The 22,953-nt window shown below is 43.0% G+C and overlaps 1 protein-coding gene across 1 annotated transcript in view; it reads left to right on the top strand.

The window, feature by feature from the left end:
* The window catches only part of ALPK2 (alpha kinase 2), a 62,754-nt gene that overhangs the window by 23,732 nt on the left and 16,069 nt on the right, over window positions 1–22,953 (top strand). Inside the window, exons 2-9 of the mRNA XM_045021770.1 lie at window positions 1,068–1,341; window positions 1,973–4,579; window positions 9,441–9,588; window positions 12,326–12,453; window positions 12,554–12,589; window positions 18,668–18,942; window positions 19,061–19,149; window positions 21,611–21,828. Coding sequence (XP_044877705.1) covers window positions 1,068–1,341; window positions 1,973–4,579; window positions 9,441–9,588; window positions 12,326–12,453; window positions 12,554–12,589; window positions 18,668–18,942; window positions 19,061–19,149; window positions 21,611–21,828 — 3,775 coding nt within the window. The remainder of the gene's footprint in view (window positions 1–1,067; window positions 1,342–1,972; window positions 4,580–9,440; window positions 9,589–12,325; window positions 12,454–12,553; window positions 12,590–18,667; window positions 18,943–19,060; window positions 19,150–21,610; window positions 21,829–22,953) is intronic.

The following is a 22,953-nucleotide window of genomic DNA, read 5'->3' as shown; positions in this document are numbered from 1 at the left end:
TGCCTGTACGTCCACCAATGATGTCCTCAAGGTTTCAGTGACCTCCTTGGCAAAGGGCTGGACATGCCTGACTCTACAGAGGAAGAGAGCTTCTGAGTGACAGAAGGCACTCCCTCTCCTGCAAGGCTGGACATGCTGCCTCCACAGTGCCCAGCCTTGGAATAGAAGGATTAAAGCTCAGGACATCATCTCTGACTGGCTGACTATTGGGCCAGATTTGTGTATTTACTGCTTGGAGTGTTGTTCTAAGTGCACCCAGCAGGGCATTTATGTGGGATGTTAGTTCTTCCTCTGAAACGTTTCACGACTGACTTGTCAATGCTGAGGAAACATGTTATTTATGTGAGAATAAGATGCAAGACTCACAATAGAAAAGAAAAAGAAGCAGGGCCCCACAGAAGCCAGCCTGGACTGGCTCAGTGCTTGATGGGGGCTTGAGAAAATGTTGTATTATTTATTGGTTTACATACTAATGATACTCTACTACTTGTTTGTTAAGTTTAGAAATTGCTTGAGATGTGTCAGAGCCACAGGTTACTCCATAATCGTTACAGGGTTTCTTGTACCTTCTTCTGAAATATGTGTTCTAGTCATGTATCTGTTTTATATTGCCACACATCACCATAGTATCTGAACACTTTAAATGTAAAGTAGATTGGCAACAACGAAGACACTAGTGGATTTCATGGAGTCTCTGGCTCTTCCCCTTTTGGGGCTATAAAAGCTCTGCTTGGGATAAAGTTATATTGTGTGTGATTGATTTGTTTATAGGTAAAGGGGTTGGGGTTTGCTTGTTTGTCTTTAAGGTGCAGGACTTGATTGATCCAGTATCACAATTCTGATATTCTACAAAGTTTGGATCCAGATCTGAACTTCACCTGAATTCAGGGTTGTTTAGATGGAGAGTTTTTATTCTGCCCAGGATAGAAAAAGGTACAAGCCAGGAAGTTGAGATGTTGATCAAAATTTCGCCAAAGATCAGGGGCATTTGGCTCCAGGATTCTGGTTCAGGTCTCTCTAGCAGTTATCTTAATATTTTGTATTTCTCTTTCCCCTGTTTTTCCTAGGTACAGGAACAAGAAATAAACACAGAAAGCTTTATGCAAAGATATAAGCAAGAGTGTATGGACCCTAAAATAGACGAGAGTTTCATTTTCACTACTTCTCCAGTAAAGGACATCGCAACAACCAGCCCTCCAGTGTTGAATATGATCAGCAGTGAAAATGGATTACAAACAGGATATGTGACTTTACAAAGCTGTATTGCTCACGATGTGCCCCATGATCAGAGAGATCGCGATCAGCAACAACCATGCGGGGAACAAAGAGTTAATATTACAAGTAACAACAACATTTTTTTTAATCTCCTTCTGAAGCATTAGGGATGGCCACAGCTGGAGATGGGACATTGGACAAGGAGGGGCAGGGCTCTGAGGTGGCACCGAGCACTCACTCTCTCTTTCTCTCTCAGGTGCTTATCTGACTGGTTCTTGCTCACATGGTCAAGGTCTAACTGATCATCATATGTGGGTCAGGAAGGAATATTTCCCCAGGTCAGACTGGCAGTAACCTTTGGGGAGGATGGGAGAGAGGGGTCACCTTTCTCTGCTGCATGTGAGAGCAGGTCACTTGCCACGATTATCTGGGTATATCTCATGTAATCATTTTCCTGCCATTGTGGGGGCCTCAAGCATTGGTTCACCTCAGCCCTTCCTATTCTCTGCCTGTGGCACATAAGTCTAATCTCCTGTGGGCTGTAATACTTTGGTCTTATTTTGGTTGTTGGGTTTAGTGTGCGGGTGCTGGTGGTGATAGTGGCCTGTGATATGCAGAACGAAGGTCAGACTAGATGATCTAGTCTAGTCTGGTCTTAAATTCTATGATTCTATGATGCATTAGCTTGTTTTCTACAGGATTACTGATACTATTACTAATAAGCAAGGCCTTTTATGTGCTGTTCTGACTCCTACAGAGCTACGTGATGGCCAAGGGGACAGAGGAAAAACATGTGGTGCTCTTGAGAACAGTGATACAGATACCTTCTATGATGAACCATGTAATGAGTATCTGCCCAAAGCAAATTGCTGTACAATTCTGGGATCTGTGGAACCTCAGTATAGAGACTCTGATTCATCTTCAGCACATGAAAAGCCATTGAAACCTCTTTATGAAGAAGATTCAGACTGTCACCTCAGATGTGAAAACAGGAAGCTTGAGAGCTTAGAAATCAGTCCTGCAGTTGTCAAAGCCACAGCAGTGAACTTTATCAGAGAGGCCAGTACTGAACATCCTGTTGCAGTAAATATAACAGAGGACAATGAACATGTCACAGCACTGGCAAATGGACTAAGAACAGCAATGGAGGGTTGCCGTGATTCTGATAGCCTACTAAAAACAGATGAAGAGTGTAGTGGTACATCCATAAGAAACACTTCTCTTAGACAAACTGTAGAAACAGATGGTATGGGCCTGTGTTCTAGCACTGGAAATAAAATAGAAGAACCATCCACTCGTGTTTTAACAAATGATATCTTAAATGCCAAGGAGTGGTTGGAGCAGAAGCCAAATAAAACATTAACTGATGATGATGGATCTATTCGAATGACTGCTGCCCAGGAAGGAAAGTTTGCTTCTAATAATTCTTTCCAATCTCATGCTGCAGAATCTCCTCCCAGATTAATAAAGGCTCAAAGTAGTCATTCGAAAAAAGACCAAGAACACCTAACTTACATACCAGATAGTTACATTGGTCAATTACCTTATATGGAACAGAATATACATTTAACAAATGATCAGATAATTAAATGTATAGCTGAACTATCTACTAAAAACTCTCCAGTTATACAGAGCTACCCAGAAATGAAAGATTGTGTTTATCTCCCTTATCTTGTACAAAAAGAAGATTTATCCAATAATTCCTCCTGTGAAAATATCAATCAATTTATAGGTGAAAAGAACTCTTCTGTTAAAGAAGTCAATAAAAGTTCTGAAGAGGATTTTCAGGAAAAAGGAAATGAGTCAGACCTGAATGCACAAAATGACAGTAACTGTGGCACTTACCATCTTTCAAGAGATAATGACAGTAAAGATTTCCAAAGTGTTTCTGATTCACAGGACTGCAGTTACATTATACAGCTACATAATTTAATTAGGAGTCCTGAAACTGTAACATATCAGGACAGACTGAAAAATCCAGATCAAGACAACAGTAAGACAGAGACAGGTGTACAGCAGGTGGTGTTCAAGACATTGTCTGAGGAGCAATTTTTAACAGACATTTTATTAGAAAAACCAAGAGATGAAGAAAACAAAATGGGTAGAGAAAAGAGAGATCTTGGAATAGATGAGGTACAAAATATTGCAACTTTAGGTGTCCCAGGACTGGACAGCATTTCAGAAATTCAGCCTTTAGATTCTCAGCACGGAGCATCAGAAGGAAATGCAATTATCTTTGACCATGGTTGCAAGATTGGGAGAAAGTTAAGAATGGACTCTTCAGCAGGTTCCACTGATGACTCTGGACTGGTGACACTAGTTAGCTTCTTTCAGCCTATAACACATGTTGGGAATGAAAATAATAGGACTGCAAGTCAAGACCGTAAAGATGTTGGTGACAAGGTGGATAGTTCCATCCTTTGCACCCAACATACGAACTTACAAGAAACTTCATCTGTCTCTGTGGAACCTATGAGCCAAACAGAAGGATCCACTATCAACACACTGATAAAAGGATACTCCAGTGTAGAAAGCCTAGTGCAGTCTGAATCCACGCAAATGGTACTTAAGGGGAATGAAAATGTGAACAAGTTGGAAACTACATCTGAACCATTGCCGTGTCAATGCCATAAAACAGCTGAAGAAAACAAGGATGAAACAATCTTGTGTGAAAAGAAAACAGAACAAATCCAAGAAGCCACTGAATATAATCTAGGTGAAGGTGAAGTGGAGCCTTATATGCGTGCTTTGATTACTCCAGAGGAAGAGGAACATATTACAAGTTATTGTACTGGACAGTCCGATCCATCCCACGCTCCTTCCGCTCAGAAAATTGGAACACCCTGTAATACATGCAGGAGTGGAAATACAACTAACTCTACTGAATATCATAAAACCAGACAACTCATGGCTGGCAGGAGTCAAAACACGATTTCATCAGACCGTGTAACAGGGGTTTTAGTTAGCCTCCCAACATATGCCTCAGAGAACAGCCATTTTCAGGAGGAGTTGCCACAGAACAAATCTCAGCCGTGCTCTTTAGCATTGACCACAGCTGATCAATTCACACTAAGAGAAGAGAGGACAAAAACTCAAGAGGAGTCAAAACCCTGCAAGCACTCACTTGTTGGGCCTGAGGATGTTAAGTGTCAGCAAGAAACAGCAAACAGAGGACATTTGGCTGATGGGGGTAAGAAGAAAATGTTGTCAAAGGTGCTGTCTAAGAAACCCCGGCTAGAAGCAAAGGAAAACCTCAGCAAGAACTCCAGTTGCATTAAAAAGGCCCTGAAAGCTAATGCAGGCATAATTCAGAGGAAAGAGAGGGAAGAGCAAAGAAAACTACCTGCTAAAAAAAACAGCAAAGGTAGGAGGGAGCTGTCTCTCTATTGTTGATTTTTTCTCTTTCACATCCCTCAGACCACAGTATAAATTCAAAGACATTTCCAACACACCACAAGACTCCTTCAGCTAAACTAAATCAGCTATTGATGTCATGCATTAATGTATGAAAATGTCCATTCTCTGAAGTAATAACCACTGCTATACCATGCTGCAAATCTGTTCAGTCCCTGGCTCCCCTTAGTTGATAAATGTATCATATTTTATTAATTTTTATGCCTTTTATAATGTAGTTTCCTCTGTTCGCATCAAGGCTCAGGAACATAAAGTACATTATGATTATTCCAACAGAATCCATGCAATATAATAGCAAACACAGTAGTATCATGTTGTTCTATTCCTGAAATGGGTTGGTTTCACAATTGTGCCACCACCCTGTGGCTCCCCAATATAATTACACTGTGTTGGGGACCAAAAGTGTTTATACTGCTGGTAACCTATTACTATTATTTATATAGTGCTCTGGATATGCATAACACTTTGCAGAAATGTAAGATGACAAAAGGCCCAGTTCTGCGTTTGCTTACACCAGTACAAATCCTGAGTGACTCTGCTGAGTCAATGAAGTTAAACTGGCATTAAACCAGTGTAAATAAAATGAGAACCAGGCCCACAGTTTCTGTCCCAATGAGCTTACAATCTGGAAGGACAAAATACAAAATGTCAGTAGTGTAAAAGTAACACAATTAAGCATTTATAGTTGATATAAGATTTTGCTGGACCCGAGCTTTTCTTTTCTTTTTTTTTAAATTACATTTCACATTCATGTTGTAACACAAACTACGTTTGAATCATTAAGAGGTGAGGCACCAGAGCAGGGGTGGAGCGTGACTGAAGGAGGCTAACAAGCTGTTCAGAGACTCTAAGCAAGCTAGTAATCTGTTTGAAGGCTCTACAACTAAGATATAGGTTGACCTAGCTATATCCAGTGCCAGGTTTACAATGGCACCAGTGGCGCCATGAAGCCGGACCCATGCTCAGAAGGGGCCCCAGCCTGCTTTGCTTGCACTGTGCCCTGAGACCCTGCCAGCCCACTGGCTCCATCACTTGCTCCTCTTGGCCTGCCCGCCGAGGACTCCTCTTTACCCCCTGGCCTCACCCGCCGGCTTCTCTGTGACCCTGGATAGACCCCAGTGCACCTCCAGCTCTGGGCAGTCTCTGCTTCCCACCACCTGTGGGGCCCCACCTGTTTCCAGGAGCTGAGCCACCTGGGACTGGTGCAGAAGCCTGGCCAGTCTCAGCCAGTTGGGGGGTAGGAACAGTGTGGGGGGCTTGGCTGGGCCCCTCCAGGCAAGTGGGTCCTGAGGGGGGCAGGCCCTGGCCTGGCTGATCACACCACTCCCGAGGGGCCAGAGCGATTTCCTGCCCCAGGACCTGCACTGGCGCTCAGCCTGGCAGACAGTCACCTCCCAGCAGGGCTGGTGAGTGCGGCCAGGAGGCAGGGCATGGGGGAGGGGGTGTCTGGCAGGCCAGGGGCGGTGTGCTGGGCGGTGAGGGGGTGGGGAAGATCTGTGTGTACTGGGGCACTAGGGAGTGGGGGCGCTGGGCAGGGATGGTGTTGTGCAGGGCACTGTGCATTTGTGGCAGGGTCTGGGGGGGTGCTGGGCATAGTGGGTCCAGGGGGGCTTTGGCCATAGGGAATCGGAGGGCTGTTCCAGTGTTGGGTGGGGGGGCTCTGTGGCATGGCATGGGCCCACCCCTAAGAGGAAGGGGCACACTGGCAGCACAGGGCTGGGCGGGCCACTGTGCGTCTGGCAACTGCTGGTTTGTAAATAGTGCCTTCACACTGGGCTGGGCGGAGCAGGGCCTCCCCTGCCATGCCATGCCCCTGGCCAGCCGTTCACTCCAGGGACTGACCCCCCTGCACTATGCTCCATTGCCCTCATGGGCACCGGGCTACATCACTCAGGGATGTGCCAGTGCAATGTAGCTATGTTGAGCTACCCCTCACTGTAGATGCAGCTAGTTCAATGGAGGAATTCTTCTGTCAACCTAGCTACTGCCTCTCGGAGAGGTGAATTACTTGCATTGATGGAAAAACCCCTTCCGTTGATATAGGCAGCGACTACACAGCAGTGCTACAGTGGCACAGCTGCAGTGATGTAGCAGTAGAGCTGGATCTCTGCTTTCACCAGTCACTTATTTAATTGAATGCATTCCTGTGTTTATAGGTGATAGAAAATATATCTTCTTTGCATGACAATTTTTGTGCTAGCAATGACCTTAAAGGGGATTAAGGGAGATGTGTTGTAGCAGGCACCATAAATGACTAGTTCTGGTTGGGAACTTTGTGCAGAGAGGTGTCTTGTATAGCTGCAGTCCTGTCAGTGTCTGTAATTGACAATGTAGACAAACCAGAAGTTACAAGAGGACCTAGTGCGTTAAGAAAGAGGAAAGAATGTGTCCAATCCTCAAATAATGTAGGCCATGTAGAATGTAGGTACTAAAAACATCTGTTTAGGTTCTGTATATTTCAGAATAATATTTAAAGGCAATATCATTCAAAGATTGTTCTGCAAATGTCCAGGCATACAGCAGACTGGGCAAGTTTTATACACCTGTATCTGATCCACTTTGATTTAAACTGTATGTTTGTAATCTATGGTTACTGCATGGAACTAACCTGTGAACATTTAGTATAGTATTGATGATCAGGTGAATCAGTTCTGGTGTAGTAATTCTCTTCTTTTCCATAGAGGAATGGCTTGTGGTTAAGGTTGGGAGTTAGAAATGCCCTCAACTTATGAGTAAAAAGATGGGGGCTTTGTTTGGTGAGGGTGGTTATTTTTGTTTTTAACAACAGCAAACTCCACTTGGAATCTGAGTCAATCTACTATCTTTCCTCTCTCACATCATCAATAGCAATAAGGAGTCTGCTCACTAACTAGGGTGACCAGATGTCCCGATTTTATAGGGACAGTTCCGATATTTGGGGCGTTTTCCTATATAGGTGCCTATTTCCCTCCCCCCCACCCCACCACCCCATCTCGATTTTTCACACTTTCTATCTGGTCACCCAGGTGATAAAGGAGTTTAGGCAAAATCAATGCTACTTGGGTAACCACATTATGTTCACATTATTACACCTCAGTGATACCTGTGCAGCTTTATTATAGTTTAACTGACTGGCCCTCTAATCAGGGAGAAGGTGTGTTGAATAAGAACATGCTATGTTTACATTACGACTTTTTTTTAAAATGTATTAAGGAAAAGTTACAATAAAATTTTAACATACTACATTGTACATTACTTATAACTTATTCAGGATCAGGACAATATTCAGAGAACCTGGCTAAAGATTCTGACTTGCTGGCTGGGGAACCCTCCTTCTGAATATGCTAGAAAGAGTGACCAAATGTCTAAATACCTGTCCTCTTGTTGGCATTTCTCTAGTGTACATACTTGATGGGAAAGCTTTTCTATTGCATATTTTACTCTACCACAATTCCACAAGAGGGATTATGCATTTCCATTAATGTACAATAAAAAGTCTAGCTGCGAACAATAAAAAAGAAACTAATATGGCCTTCTGTTTAAAATGTATTAAGTAAGCAGGTCAGGGGATCTCTAGGAAGCTGGCATTTTGTCGTAAGAGGAATCTCTTTAATAATTTCCTCCCCAAACCATCTAATTCCTGGACCACCACATGTGCACAACAAAGCCACATGTGCACAAAGAAGCCTGCCAACAAAGTACCTCCCTAGTAGCAAAAGTATAATGGAACTTACTTAACTGGAGTCAAATGCTATCTAGAGAATTTCTTTAGGGGCCACACAAATTGTAGATGTATATCCCCTTTCCCACATAGAGACAAACTCATCCAGAACAATTTCTTTGTCCAGATCCATCTCCCATCTTTTCATCTGGGTCGTTTTCTTATCAATGTCCTTTTCAGTCAAAATTGTATATATTTTAGAAATTAAATCTTTTGTTCTTGCTTGCTCCTGCGTCAACTCCTCAAATGTGATTAAAGGCCTAAATAGGGCCACCTAATATCCAGCAAAATCTTTGACTTTTCAATATTGAAAATATGGGATCTTTATGTTATTTACATTATTACATCTCTCTTGGTATGATTTCAAATCAGGACCCAAGAACAGCTGTCTGAATTGGGTAATCACAGCTTTTACCAACAACAAACTGTCACTTTGATATTTCCTAGGGCTATTTTCCTCATTATTAATGAAAATAGCTAAGAGGAGGGCCTTGGCAGTAGAAATTTAGAAAATATGTCCAAAGCCACTAAGGTAGTCTGGATGAATGAGTGATATTTTATTTGTGGTGACCTACATTTCATTTTAACCCAATCATTTTAAATATCTCCAGTCTTGTTCGCATTTTAGCAAGTGTTTGCATGTTCAATTATTAACCCAACAGATCACATTTCTTATTGTGATACATAATGATAAGCCAAATTAGGGAGAGCTAATTCATGCCTCTTTGTAGGCTTATACAGAATGTTAGAACTCACCCTTTGTCATTTGTTTCCATAGGAATATTAATAGTGCATCCTGACACGTTTTTAATGTCATTTCAGGAATACCAACAGGGATGCATTGAAACAAAAATAATAACTTTGGGAGGACATTCATCTTTACCAAGGCTACCCTACCTAGCCAAGAAATTTCATATTTGTTCCATTCCTCCAAGTCTTTTATTATTTTATTCCACATTGGAGGGTAATTTGCCTTAATATTTATTACTAAATATTTTACAGTCTTTTACCCGTTTAAATTTATGTAGCTGACATTTTGAGGTCCCTCTAAAATGGCGAAGTAGTAGTAGTAGTATTTTCTGATTCTTAATTGTGGATATTTCATTTCAAGCCCCCAAGTTACTGAAGAAAATCCATGCTGAGCTAGTCCCTGATTGTTCTGGAAATATTAAATTATGCTGTCAGTTTGGGGAAATTCATGAAGACTCCATCATTTCATGGATTAAAGACTCAAAGTTACTAGCTCGAGCGAATAGAAGGTAAGGAGGGATCCTAACTGGCACGTCCTGAAATATTTTGAGATTATCTTTTGTGTGGAAAAATTAAAGGGTCTAATGATAAACTCTTGGTGAGAAAACTGTAGTGCAATGACTGGGACAATATACTGACTAAAACAAAGTAGTCAGAGTTTGCAGAGTGTATTAACATCAGACATTGTTTCCTTCCTTCAAGGTAGTTCCTGTCTGTCTGCTTGCTTTAGCTGTTTTATATCTGTTCCCATCAGACTGCCAACTACTGTACAAGATCATGCTAAGGTGAAATTCCAGCAGCTGGGCCAAACGATATAAACAAGTCTGGCTAAGATATGAGAAACTGGGAGATATGAATCTCTAAGGCCTAATAAAAGCGGCTTCTTCGAGGAACAGGAGAGGTCACATCCTTTGAACTTTAAGTTCTGTTTTAAATGGCCCTTTAAACTGACAAGGGTTGGGTATGAGTGAAAATTATATGACTCCTTAATCCAGCCAATTAAATTATATCAGGGTGACTGAGCAGCAGTGCACTGAGAAAAGTGGAAAATGAAAGTTTTATCTATTCAGGAGAGTTAGGCACCTAGCCTCTTTTGAGAATCCCACTAAGCATATGTAGGTACCTTTACAAATATGGACCTTAGTCCCTAATGACTTTCAATGATATTTAGGGCTCCTTAGTACTAACGTGACTTTTGAAAATGGAACTTCGGAACCTAAGTCACATGGGCACTCTTGGAATTTTTACTCTCTCTTCCCATCTCTTCAGCCCTTTCATTGTGCCCTTTCAATCCACCTCTCCAGTCTGTCAGGGTACATTTACACTGCAGGACAGCTGACTGAGGCTTGCATGGCACAGGCTGTGGAGCTATAAAATTGCAGTGTAGACACTCCAGGCTCCAGCCTGAGCCCAAACATCTATGCTAAAAACTGATAGCCCCGCAGCCCAAGCCCAGCGAGCACGAGTCAGCTGACCCAGCCTCTGAGACTTGGCACCACTGGGGTTTTTTAATTGCAGTGTAGATGTATGCATAAAATCACAGAAATGTAGGACTGAAAAAGACCTTGAAAGATCATCTAGCCCAGCCCCCTGCAATGAGGCAGGACCAAATAAACCTAGACCTCGTACCCCTAGTCTTGTCGCCATATAGACAGTATGCTTTTCAGTTTACAGCCTATCATAGACTGTACACTAATACAACAGCCAATACAATGGGGCCCCGATGCTGATAGGGCATCTCTGGGCACTACTGTAATACAAATAGTAAATAATAAAGGTTAAGAGAGAGGTATTTGAGCCTGGGGGTTTTGCCATCTTGAACGTCACTGTTCTTGGAAAGCAGCCCTTCCCTAAATAGCATTACAGCACTAAGCAACAGTGACCCAAAAGTGGCATAAAAATGGGGGTTAGCCTAGCTGAGGGCATGTACTAGTAGAGTAACTGAGCAGGTCCCCAACACTCACCAGATCACATCAGATGTGCCATTCTTAGCTCCTCCAAATGATGCTGTGGAATGGCAAATATACAATATGAATGAAGAGGGAAAGGAGAGAACAGCTGGACAACTTATTAGTCCTAAACAAGAGCAGCTTTACGTATAGACTGGATGCTGCAGGTGGCTAGGTAGGGTGGTCATTTTACCAGGAAGGGGTGCGTGGACACAGAGTAGTTGCAGTGCAGGCAACAATCCAGGGGTTTATTGCTAAAGCATAAGCTGCATGAGGCCAGATAGCCAGAAAACACATTTCCTACCCTAGAAAAGGGCAGAGGAAAAGAATTGGGAAAGGTTGGGTGGGCAAATAAAGAGAGATGGAGAAATCAGGGGAAAGAAAAAGGTAAGGATCCCAGGGAAAGGAAGAGAGATGAGAGGCGACTAGGGAAAAGGAAAAAGATCTGGGGGACCCAGGAAAAGATATGGGGAATCCATATTGTTTATTCAGGTTGGGAAGAGGAAACTAAAGATTATTATTGACCTAGGTCCCCAGTTCAGCACTTACACACATTCTTAACTCTGACTGAAGTCAAGTTAATGGGTGCTCACATGCATTGCTGAGTAGGGCTGGCCTTAAGCACATGCTTAAAGTTGAGCATAGGCTCAAAGATAAAATATAAAGGTGCCAATACACCAGCCTTAGTCTCACACACAGAGTCAAATTCAGCCCTGATGTTAGCAAGCACAACACCTTTGTTCTCATTCATGTCAAAAAGTGGTCCATACCAATATCCAATACCTATACATGTTTTTTTGGAAGGATGCACTCTATTTCCATGCAGAGCTGTTCTGAATATCCAATCAACAGTATTTGTTTCTTAGTCTACAGGAAAATATACTTTACATGCTATGTTAAGAGACTACAGAAAACATTCTATCTTACGACTGCTAGTGTCATGTTCCCCAATACACATGCCCTGCCTGCCGTAGCAAGTTTACCTGTGAAACCAATATGAATATTAGAAACTGATAAGAGTTTCTAATATTGTAATATAATCAGGTTCTATGTAGGTTTGGTAAAAGTATTATATTCTCTCAGGATATGATGAAAATTTTTTTACTGGGCAGTACAAAACAGGCTGAATGCTTCCAAGTGGGGTTTGAAAAAAACATATCAAATCTATTCACATCCCCTCTTAATCACGCTCTTTGCAGCATCATTTAGTCAAAAAAAATTGGGTGGTTCTGAGTAAGTTGGTTAGAAAAAATGTTTTAAAATACTAAACTGCAAATGTTAACAACTTCTATTCCAGTGCAGGGGATGATTCGCCAGTGTCTTTGGCAATAGTTCAAACTAGCATAAAAGACCAGGGATTGTATTATTGCTGCTTGAAGAATGTTTATGGAAAGGTGACTGCTGAATTTAACCTGAACTCTGAAGGTAAATCCCAGCACATAGGCTTTTAAATTATAAGAACAATGACAGACACCATTTGAATTCTGTTTCACTACAGTGTCTCTTTCCTTTTGTTCCCTTGCAGTATTGAAACATCTTTCAAGTTATCAGGAAACTGAAGGTAAATACATTCATTGTTTGTTTCAAATACCTGCCCTTACTAATTGGCACACTTTTGTCAATAAAATATAAATAAAAATCAACTATAAATTTGTAAGTATAGATGTTATTAGGCTCCTGAAGGTAAAGGACCAGGTTTGTTAGTTCTTTGCATTTCTCTGGTGATGCAAAGCAGCTGTCAGCTGTTCAGGTCAGATCACCCAGTTTGCACATGCAGTCATGATTCTTACAGTTCTCCCTCCCTTGATCAGAGGAATGAACTGTTGTGTGTGATGCTGGCTGTTCTAGAATTAGGAACAGAATCATTCTTCGCAACACATCTTTTCAGTGTGGAAGTTATGTCTTAAATTGTCTCAGGGGAAATTAGTGCATCCACAAAAGCTTGCACTCCTCTTTTGCATACCAAAACACCTCCATTTACACACACAAGTCAAAAGATACATAGTAGGAAAAACCCAACATTTTTAAAAATACTAACACTCAGATTTACAATTTCTATAGAAGCAGCAAAGAGTCCTGTGGCACCTTATAGACTAACAGACGTATTGGAGCATGAGCTTTCATGGGTGAATACCCACTGCATCGGATGTGAAGAATTATAGAAAGGTTGGGCTGGAAGGGACCTCGAGGAGTTACCGAGTACAGCTCCCTGCACTGAGCCAGGACCAAATAAACCTAGACCATTGTCTAACCTGTTCTTAAAAACCTCCACTGATGGGTTTTGCTCAACCTCCTTTCATAGGCACCGACTCAGTGGGTGCTCTGGGGCTGGAGCATCCATGGGGAAAAAACAGTGGGTGCTCTGCACCCAGCAGCAGCCAAGCTCCCCTCACCCCCACCTTGCCCCTCCTCCTCCTCCCCCTGAGCACGCCGTGTCGCCGCTCCTCCGCCTACCTCCCAGCACTTCCCGCCCGGCTGCCACCAAACAGCAGCAAGCTCTGTGAGGGAGGGGGAGGAGCGGGAACATGGTGCACTCAGTGGAAGAGGTGGGGCCGGGGCAGGGATTTGGGGAAGGAGTCGGAACAGGGGAAGGGAGGGGGTGGAGTTGGAGTGGGGACTTTGGGGAAGGGGTTGGAATGGGGGTGGGGAAGAAGTGGGAGGGGTGGGGCAGGGGCGGGGCCTCATGGAAGGGGTGGGGTCGGGGCAGGGACGGTGACAGAGGGGGCGTCAAGCACCCACCGGCGGGAGCAGAAGTCAGCGCTTATACCTCCCTTGGAAGTCTATTCCAGAATTTAACCACCCGTTAACTGTTATCAGGTCATCCCTTCAGACAGGGGTGAAAGTAACTTAATGGCCTTACCGGTATGCAGGGCAGCCGGGTCCTGGGTAAGGTGTGTGGGGACGCTCTGGGCCCCCAGAAGGGGCAGAGCCTCAGGCGGAAGGGGCTAGGCTGTGGCCAGACTCCCCCAGCCAGCCCTTCAGAGCTGCCCGGCCTGCACCAACCCAGGCTCCGGTAGCGATTTAAAGGACCCGGGTCTTGGCCGCTGCTGCAGTGGCTGTCCCTTTCCCCTGCCCCTCCCCATCAGCGGCCCTGCCAGAATGGTCAACTATTTACCAGCAGCCACTTTCTTACTGGTACACCATACTGGACCGTACAGGCTTACTTTCACCTCTGCCCTCCGACTTCTTTTCCCAAGACTAAACATGCCCATTTTTTAACCTTTCTTCATTGGTCAGGCTTCCTAAAGCTTTGATCATTTTTATTGCTTTCCTCTGGATTCCCTCCAATTTGTCCATATCTTTCCTAAAGTGTGGCACCCAAAACTGGACACAATACTCAGCTGAGGCCTCACCAGTTCGAAGTAGAATGAGACAATTACCTCCCACATACGACACTCCTGTTAATACATCTCAGAATGTTATTAGCCTTTTTCCACAACTGCATCACACTGTTGACTCATGTTAAATTTATGATCCGCTGTAAGCCCCAGATCCTTATCAGCAATACTGCCACCTAGTCAGTTATTTCCCATTTTGTACTTCTATTTGTGCATTTGATTTTTATTTCCTAAGTGAAGTCTTTTGCACTTGTCTTTATTGAATATCATCTTGATTTCAGACCAAATTGTCCAATTTGTCAAGGTCATTTTGAATTCTAATTCTGTCCTCCAAAGTGCTCCCCACTTGGTGTCATCTGCAAATATTATAAGCTTATTCCCCACTCCATTATCCAAGTCACTAATGAAAATATTGAATAGTACCAAATCCAGGACAGACCCCCGCAGGGCCCCTTTAGATATGTCCTCCCAGTCTGACAGTGAACCATTAAACACTACTCTTTTAGTACGGTTTTTCAACCAGATTCTTCTCCCTATTATTGTCCCTTTCTAGTCTCCCTTACTATAACTAAATAGGCTTGAAATTATCTTCCACCTTACTGTTTGTACAGATGTCATCTTTCTTTTCTTTATAGTGCCCTCATTTTTTTCTGCTCCATCACTACAAGGTGTTGCATACAAATCACTGCACCCAATTCTGTAAAACTTTTTTCCTGTCAAATGTTTTGGAATACACCTTGTAGCTATTTCAGATCTATATAAAGCTAACCTGTATTTTATAACAAACAAAAGTCCCCTTGTACTTCATCATGGTGACCCCTAATGTTCTTGGCCAAACAGGGCCGCCCAGAGGATTCCAAGGGCCCGGGGTCTTCGGCAGCGGGGGGCCCTTCCGTTCCTCAGCCCGGAGCTCGCAGCCCCGCCCCCTCCCCACGCGGCTCTGAGCGGGGCGGGGCTCAGGGGCCCCGCCGGAGACACAGCGCTTGATGCGCTAAGGCTCCGGGAGAGGGGCGGAGGCGGGAGCCTCAGCTGTTCTTTTGGGGGCCCCTGCGGAGCCCGGGGCCCGGGGCAAATTGCCCCCTTTGCCCCCCCCTCTGGGCCGCCCTGTGGCCAAAACAAGTTTGGCCAGAAAATATCTGTCAGTCCTGTGTTTCCCTAGTGTGCTTCTGAGAGTGTCATGTGGGACTGTGTCAAAAATCTTACTAAAGTCATGATATATCATGTCAACAGCTTCTCTCTATCCACTAGACCACTAACCTTAAGGCAGTAATTCTGGATGATTACCTAATCATACAGCAGCAAAGAGTCCTGTGGCACCTTATAGACTAACAGACGTTTTGGAGCATGAGCTTTCGTGGGTGAATACATCCGACGAATGGGTATTCACCCACGAAAGCTCATGCTCCAAAACGTCTGTTAGTCTATAAGGTGCCACAGGATTCTTTGCTGCTTTTACAGATCCAGACTAACACGGCTACCCCTCTGATACTTAATCATACAGCAAAATCATCATAATATATATTCCAATACAGATCGACAAAGTCATGTAGCTTGATTTTCAAAAACTCTGATTAACAGTGGTGGAGGGTTTTGATCACATAGGTGCATATTCTAATCCAACATGCACAATGCATCACATATCTTGGTGAATGCACTTATCACTAAAATTCAGGTCTGGAGTTTAAACATTCCGATATTCAGGAGCATCTGAGCAGAGGATTTAGCATTTGACCCATTTTATAGCTAGGGCCAGTTACAACAGTCAGATCTGGTTTGGGATTTTGATTTTTTCCAAACTTCAGAGGTGTTCAGCTCCAGAGTTGTGGCTTGGGTACTAATGGTTATGTGTCTGTAGGTCTGATTGTTCTCCTTAACCTCTTAGGATAGGACAAGAAGCAATGGGCTTAAATTGCAGCCAGGGTGGTTTGGATTGGACATTAGGAAAAGCTTTCTAACTGTCAGGATGGTTAAGTACTGGAATAAATTGCCTAGAGAGGTTGTGGAATCTCCATCATTGGAGATTTTTAAGAGCAGGTTAAACAAATACCTGTCAGGGATGATCTAGAAGATAATAGTTAGTCCTGCCATGAGTGCAGGGTACTGGACTAGATGATCTCTCAAGGTCCCTTCCAGTCCTATGATATGATAGTGTTTCCAAGGTGCAGCCCAAGACACAACACTCATCAGAGATTAAATTAGCTTTGACCCTGAATCCTCTTTCATTATACCATTAATACATGATAAATCATCTTTTCCTCTTGCACCAGAAATGCCTTCAGACCTTATAGACCAGTCATCAGTGCAACATTTCTTTGACAGTTCTTTCCCATTATGCGTTGCCCCTTGCTGTCCCCATAAAGGCAAAATTCCCCTTAAAGCTAATGGGAGTTTGCAGAATTGTGCCTTTTATGGAATTCCTGTAGTATAAAACAGGTTGAGTTAAATGGACAGATACATTTGATGCATTTGGTGCACTGTCACTTCACACACAGTAACTAGTGAAATACCATCGCAACATGTCACAGTAATAAAGGAGGAGAAAAAAAGAGGGGCAATAAGATATTCTGGCATAAAATCTTCCAGTGCTATTTGAACACATGGTATTTGCAAGTTGTCTGCTGTGTAACTTTACCCAAGGAGAAGGGCAAGGATGAAGATCTGGAATATTTTCCCCATGTGTTATCTTTTATTTAATCAGACCGGCACATCTTGCTATGCATGTGCTAAAGATAGACAACGCTTTGCAGATTGGTTTATCATTTCTGAACATACTGTACTAGTCAACTACTTCATTCAGATGGTTGATTTTTTTCTTGTTTCTCTTTGTGGAGTAGAATTAATCATTCACTTCCTCTTTAAAACAAATGGAGGGCTTTTCATCTAGCAATGCTGTATAACTTGATAAAAGAACTATAATTGGAGATAAGGAGCCCTTTTATTATAGCTCTGTATATATATATACACACACTGTTCATTCTTTGCTTCAAAGGGAGTCAAAGGTTTACATAGTCTAAAGCGGAGATAGTCACTTTTTGCAAGCAGAAAGACTTTGGACTGCACACTTAGGGCTTTGGGTTTTCTTCTCTCACACAGGAGAAGTTGTTGGGTGTACATAGAGAAATGAAAGTAGTCCTCACTCTACGTAACTCTGCAGTAGGGTGACCAGATAGCAAGTGTGAAAAATTGGGATACTTCCCCCCTCCCCCCCCCGGGGGCAGGGAGTATAGTTGCCTATATAAGACAAAGCCCCTAATATTGGGACATCTGGTCACCCCCACTGAAATCAATGCAGTTACTCCACAGATGAATGTGACACAATATTTTATGGAGAACCTGAGTCTACACAAAACCACCTGTGGAATAAAAGTCATAGAATCATGGAAATGGAGGACTGGAAAGGACTCGATAGGTCATCAAGTCTAGTCCCTGCACTGAGAAATGACTAAGTATTACCTAGACCATCCCTCCTAGTCCTCCTATTATCTTCTCTCCTTTCTAATCAATCTTTAACCTAGTGCTTACTGCTTTAAAACACAACTATTCAAGATACATGATTTAGCATGTAATTCTGCAGCTCTGGGACTGATCTGGAAAATGTTATTGATGCTATAATTATTATGTATACTATGGTAGTATCTGGTCCAGATTGGGACCTCCTTGAACCAGGTGCTGTACAAGCACACAGGTAAACATGGTTTCTGCACTGAAGAAATCTGAAAGCTAAAGTTAATTTTTAAACATTGTTTTTCAAATTGTAAAATAAGCTAAGGCAGAATTGACAACACCCTCACATCTTCAGGCTTTTCTAAAAAGATTAGGCCTGATTTCCAGGGAGCTTAGGTGTGCAATCACACGTGCAAATAGAGCACACCCTCGCTGTGTGTGTATTATGTAGGCTCAATGGCCCAACTTTCCTGCCTTCTCACGGGAACAAAAAAATTGAAGCAAATCATCCCCACCACCGACTTCAGGTTCTCAAGCAGCTGTAGTGGCTTCACGTACATTTGGGGATCCAGTTCAAAATTGCCCTTCTTGTTTTTAAAATCCATTGTGGATTTGCTCCAGCCTACCTCATGGACCTTGTAGCTCTCTCTTTCCCTCTCTACTCCATCAATGAGACTCCCTTTCTGTCCCTCCACAGTGTCTCGGCATTCTCTTCTGCAGTCTTTCCCCGTCAGAACAGCCTTCTTTCCACCTCTTTCCCCTATTTTTTTTCTTTTCACTCTTAACAGTCTCTTTCTTTGCAATTTACTGTGTATATGCAAAGATGCTGTACAGAACACAGTTTCATTGTGGTTTAGGTTTGGAAGAGATTGAATTCATTCAGCTCATGTTCAGAGAAGACTTCATCAGTGATAGCTATTTTGGTGGCAACCTACATGGAAGAATTGCAACGGAAGAGTTACACTTTGGCGAAGGGGTGCACCGGAAAGCATTTCGAAGTAAAGTGATGCAAGGCCTAGTGCCTATATTCAGCCCCGGTCATCCCTGTGTTCTTAAAGTGCACACTGCTATTTCATACGGGACCAAAACCAAAGATGAACTTGTTCAGAAGAACTACAAACTGGCAATGCAGGTAATCTCCAATGCAGGTAAACTCCATTGTGGGAATTGCCGGCTTTGAAATTTTCAAACAGCTGGCTGTGTTAAATGTTTTCAGTAACGCTGCATTGGCATTCCTGTTTATAATATAGGAATGCTATGTTCAAAATACCGCAAGAGAGTACGCCAAGATATACGCAACAGAAGCAGAATCTTTGGAAGGCTTTGGAGACGTGCCAGAGTGAGTATGTATATTATTCTGAGCTACGCTGGCCATCTGGCTCCTGGAAAATATTGCTGGGGAAGAAAAAACAGGCATGCTGAGAACATATGGGGTACCACTGCAGTCATATCTTAGATCATACTTGGTAACAATGAAATGGTAAGAATATCTTTATAATTGGAAAAAAGAATCAAAGAGTAAACTCCAGTGAGTAGCGGAGATTCAGAAGCAAAGGGCCTAATTCCAATCTCACTTATACTGATGTGAAGAGTAATCCATATATGTTAGTGCAACTAACAGTGGTAGATGAAAGTCAGACCCCAAAGCTTTCAATTAAAAATAAAACCTAGCAAAAAAACCCCATAGAATTTCTGAAAGCTAAGTCTCTTCTGTTTAGGCAAGTCATTTGAGCCCATCTGTGCTTAAGCCAGTTTAGCTCTGGTTCTGGACTCTTCTCATGTTTGGGATGTTCATATTGAAGGATTGTCCCAGTGTAGAGAGCGGGTTTGTCTATGTATGGAGATCAGGTGAATAGTTTTAGTACAGACCATCGCTGCACCTCAGGCTGAGAAGTGACACCTCGTGAATTTTGCAACAGATATCTCAGATCTTTTTCAAAGGATTTGCTGTTGCTGTGTATGGCTACCATATATAGTCAGATGCCCTAAGGATGGTTGAAATTCCACCTGTCCATGACTCACCTCAAGGATAAACCTCGCATGCCTGTGAGCAGCCTAAGTCTCCATCTCCTTCTAGATGACATAAGATATCTGCTTCAGCTGCATCTGAATCACTGAAAAAGATTAGAGTGGATGAGTTAACTATTTTCCCAGTAGTCTCTCTATATATAGTGAAAGATGATTCCATTTGGATCCCAATCCAGAAAACAGTGAAATAAAACTTCTATATGCTGACCCAAAGTGAGCTGAACATTAAGCTAAGCCCTGGCTTTATCCAAAACAGCAGGCGGTTTTGGTATTCACACCACCTCTTTCCATCTTTACTAATTAGAATAATTTATATACATGCCATTCACAGTGGCAGCTATTTCATACAGCACCAGAAGGAAAGAGGAAGGCTGGACTGTTTCCATTTGGTTACTCTGTATGCAGTATGCGTGCTCAGCACGACTGGTTTTTATTTTCTCCATAGCTCTGAGATAAAAGCAGGCAACGCTGCAACACTGAGTTTTAGGGAGGAAATCACATCAAAGAAAGGGGTTCTCAAATGAGTGTAAAGGGACCTATGTGCCTGAGACTTGCAGCAGTGTCATTCACCACTGACATCTGTGGAGTTACTCTTAGGGTTTCTCCTGCCACCCTTCACTGTAGTAGCAGGGCACTCCTCCGGAGCACTCCTGTATCACTCCAGTGTAAACAGAATCAGGCTCATTGTGAGGTTTCAATGCACTTTTCAGAAGCCGAGATGCAGCAGCAATGAATTCTGGTAACCAAGAGGTTCATGTTGGCAGTGAGACAAGTAGTTTCTAGAATCCTCAACAGATTCAAATATGTGCTAGCTAGACGTGCTAAGCTCGTCGGTTTCACTTTATGTTCAATGTGCCTTTGAGGAGACCCCATAACTCAAAGCAAAACTGCCACAGTTTGTCTGGATTTGGACCACAACCAGTTTTATATCTATTCCATCCCTAATCATAAATGAACCTAGGGTCTGGCAAACCCAGCCCATGTTCATGGAAGGCTTTTCAAACCTTTTGGTAAAATTAGCCCAAGTTTTGAGTTTGGAAAACTAAGTGAGTTTTGCCTGGTTTTGAATTTTGATGTGAAATTTCACCTGGAGTCAGCTGAGGAGTTCTGAACTAAACACAAAATTCACCAAAGTTCAGGGATTTTCAGTTCCAAGGCTTTGGCTTGAGCCAGTCTGCACTAAGAATCTAATGATCCCTCTAAAAAGAAGTTCTTATATTTCCTCCTCTTGTTGTCTGGCAAAAGAGTTGTTTTGGTCTGAATTTTCAAATGTGCTAACTAACTTTGGATGCCTCTGGCTTTAGGTGCACAAATTGAGAAACCCAAGCCCTGAAGTGCATCAACACTGATCACAGATAACATTGCCATGGAAGCCACTGGAAGATAAAAGGGCTCAGCACCTTTAAAAATCAGGCCTTCCATTGTCAAAAAGGCACCATAAAAACAATGCACTCAAAAATTAGTGAACACTTTTTAAAACGTAGGCCTTCATTTTCAGAATGTACAAGGACAGCATTAGCAATTATGCTTTGAAAACTTAATGCAGAAGGGTTTAGATTTGACCCAATAAATGAAAAAGAACTTACATAATTTGTAGATCACTGCACAATAGAAGGATCTAATTCCTATCAAAATGCTTCCTAGTATCAAACCTGACTCAGCCCTAGTATCTTTTCTACTGACTGTCTGAAACTGCATGTTCCTGGACAAAAAGTCCCTCTCTTACACTTTCCCTGACTGAGATCATTAAAGCATATTGGGTTCGATTTCAGGATCATTCCTGTTTTCCTTGTTCATCGTCCTGAGAATAATATCCCTTATGCAACCGTGGAAGAGGAACTGATTGGAGAATTTGTGAAATATTCTGTCCGGGATGGCAAGGAAATAAATTTCATGAGAAAAGACTCAGAAGCTGGTCAGAAGTGTTGCACCTTTCAGCACTGGCTGTATGAGAAAACCAATGGAAATTTGCTCGTTACAGATTTTCAAGGTGAGAGTTCTGATCCTTGTGACAGTATGCGACAGTTCTGCCGTGCTATCACCCTGACACCCAGTCACTCAGTATCCTAGTGACTGGACGGACTTTCATATTACGTCTATGGAGTCAGTGGCGGTGAGCCTCCCTGCCTGGGCTGACAGATTTGGGGTGGGGCTTTGTGCTAGCTACAAAATCTGCACTGAAGTTACAACTTGGGCAGCAGCTCAAACTCTGAAGCCTAGGAATGAGGGTAGTACTCTTGAAAGCGCTGTCTACACAGCTATTTTTAGAGTGCTAGCATGAATCTCGCCAACCCATGTCCATCGCCCCAGGGCGGGAATCTCAAGGCCACAGGCTATATAGATATGCCCTCAGGGCCTCATCCCAGCCCAATCCTATTCTTTGCTGTTTTCAACATACTGAACTTGCTGAGCATGGTCATGTAACGCCGACTGACCCTAGTCATCAGCAGCCAGGATCAAACCTGGGAGCTCTTGCCCTTAGCACATGATCCTCTACTGCATGAGCTAAAAGACACATGTCTCTTAGCCAAAGCTGTAGCAGGCTCATCAATCTCTAGCTGGTGTAGCTGCCACTAGAAAGGGACAGAGCACCACGCCAAGCAGGCATGGGTTACTCTCACTCGCTAACTTTATCAGAGAGATTCCTGTTGAACAGATCATGTCCAGTGCCCTGGCTGCACACCTGCTAGCACACTTAGTGTCTCTCTCTTGAGTACCTTTTAAATTCCTTTTGTGGCTCTAGTATTTAATTCTTGACCTTTTATCCCCACACTCAGAATCTGAATCCTTCCCACACCATCAGACATCACCTGTGGTACCCACCAGGCTCCACCATCCCTGTCTATCATGCTGTTTGACAGAATGGTTCTCCTGTTGTGTTTCTATAACTCAGCTCTTTTACAAGGATAGGTTGTTGGCCTGTCGCTCAGCCAGTGGGCTGCTTTTTTTCTGGTCCCTACCCTTTGACCTGTCTGTTGGGTAGTCCTAACAGGAGTTAAAACTCCCACCATCACAGCTCCCAGGGTCATTGGAACATAGAAGCCACCCCATGGCATAAAGCATAGTCCCCTGTAAAGGACAGCATTATTACTGGGCATTATAACCCAGACTAGGA

This window comes from Mauremys mutica, chromosome 6, assembly GCF_020497125.1.
Source record: "Mauremys mutica isolate MM-2020 ecotype Southern chromosome 6, ASM2049712v1, whole genome shotgun sequence".
Classification (NCBI taxonomy): domain Eukaryota; kingdom Metazoa; phylum Chordata; order Testudines; family Geoemydidae; genus Mauremys; species Mauremys mutica.
This window is presented reverse-complemented; position numbering and strand designations above follow the sequence as displayed.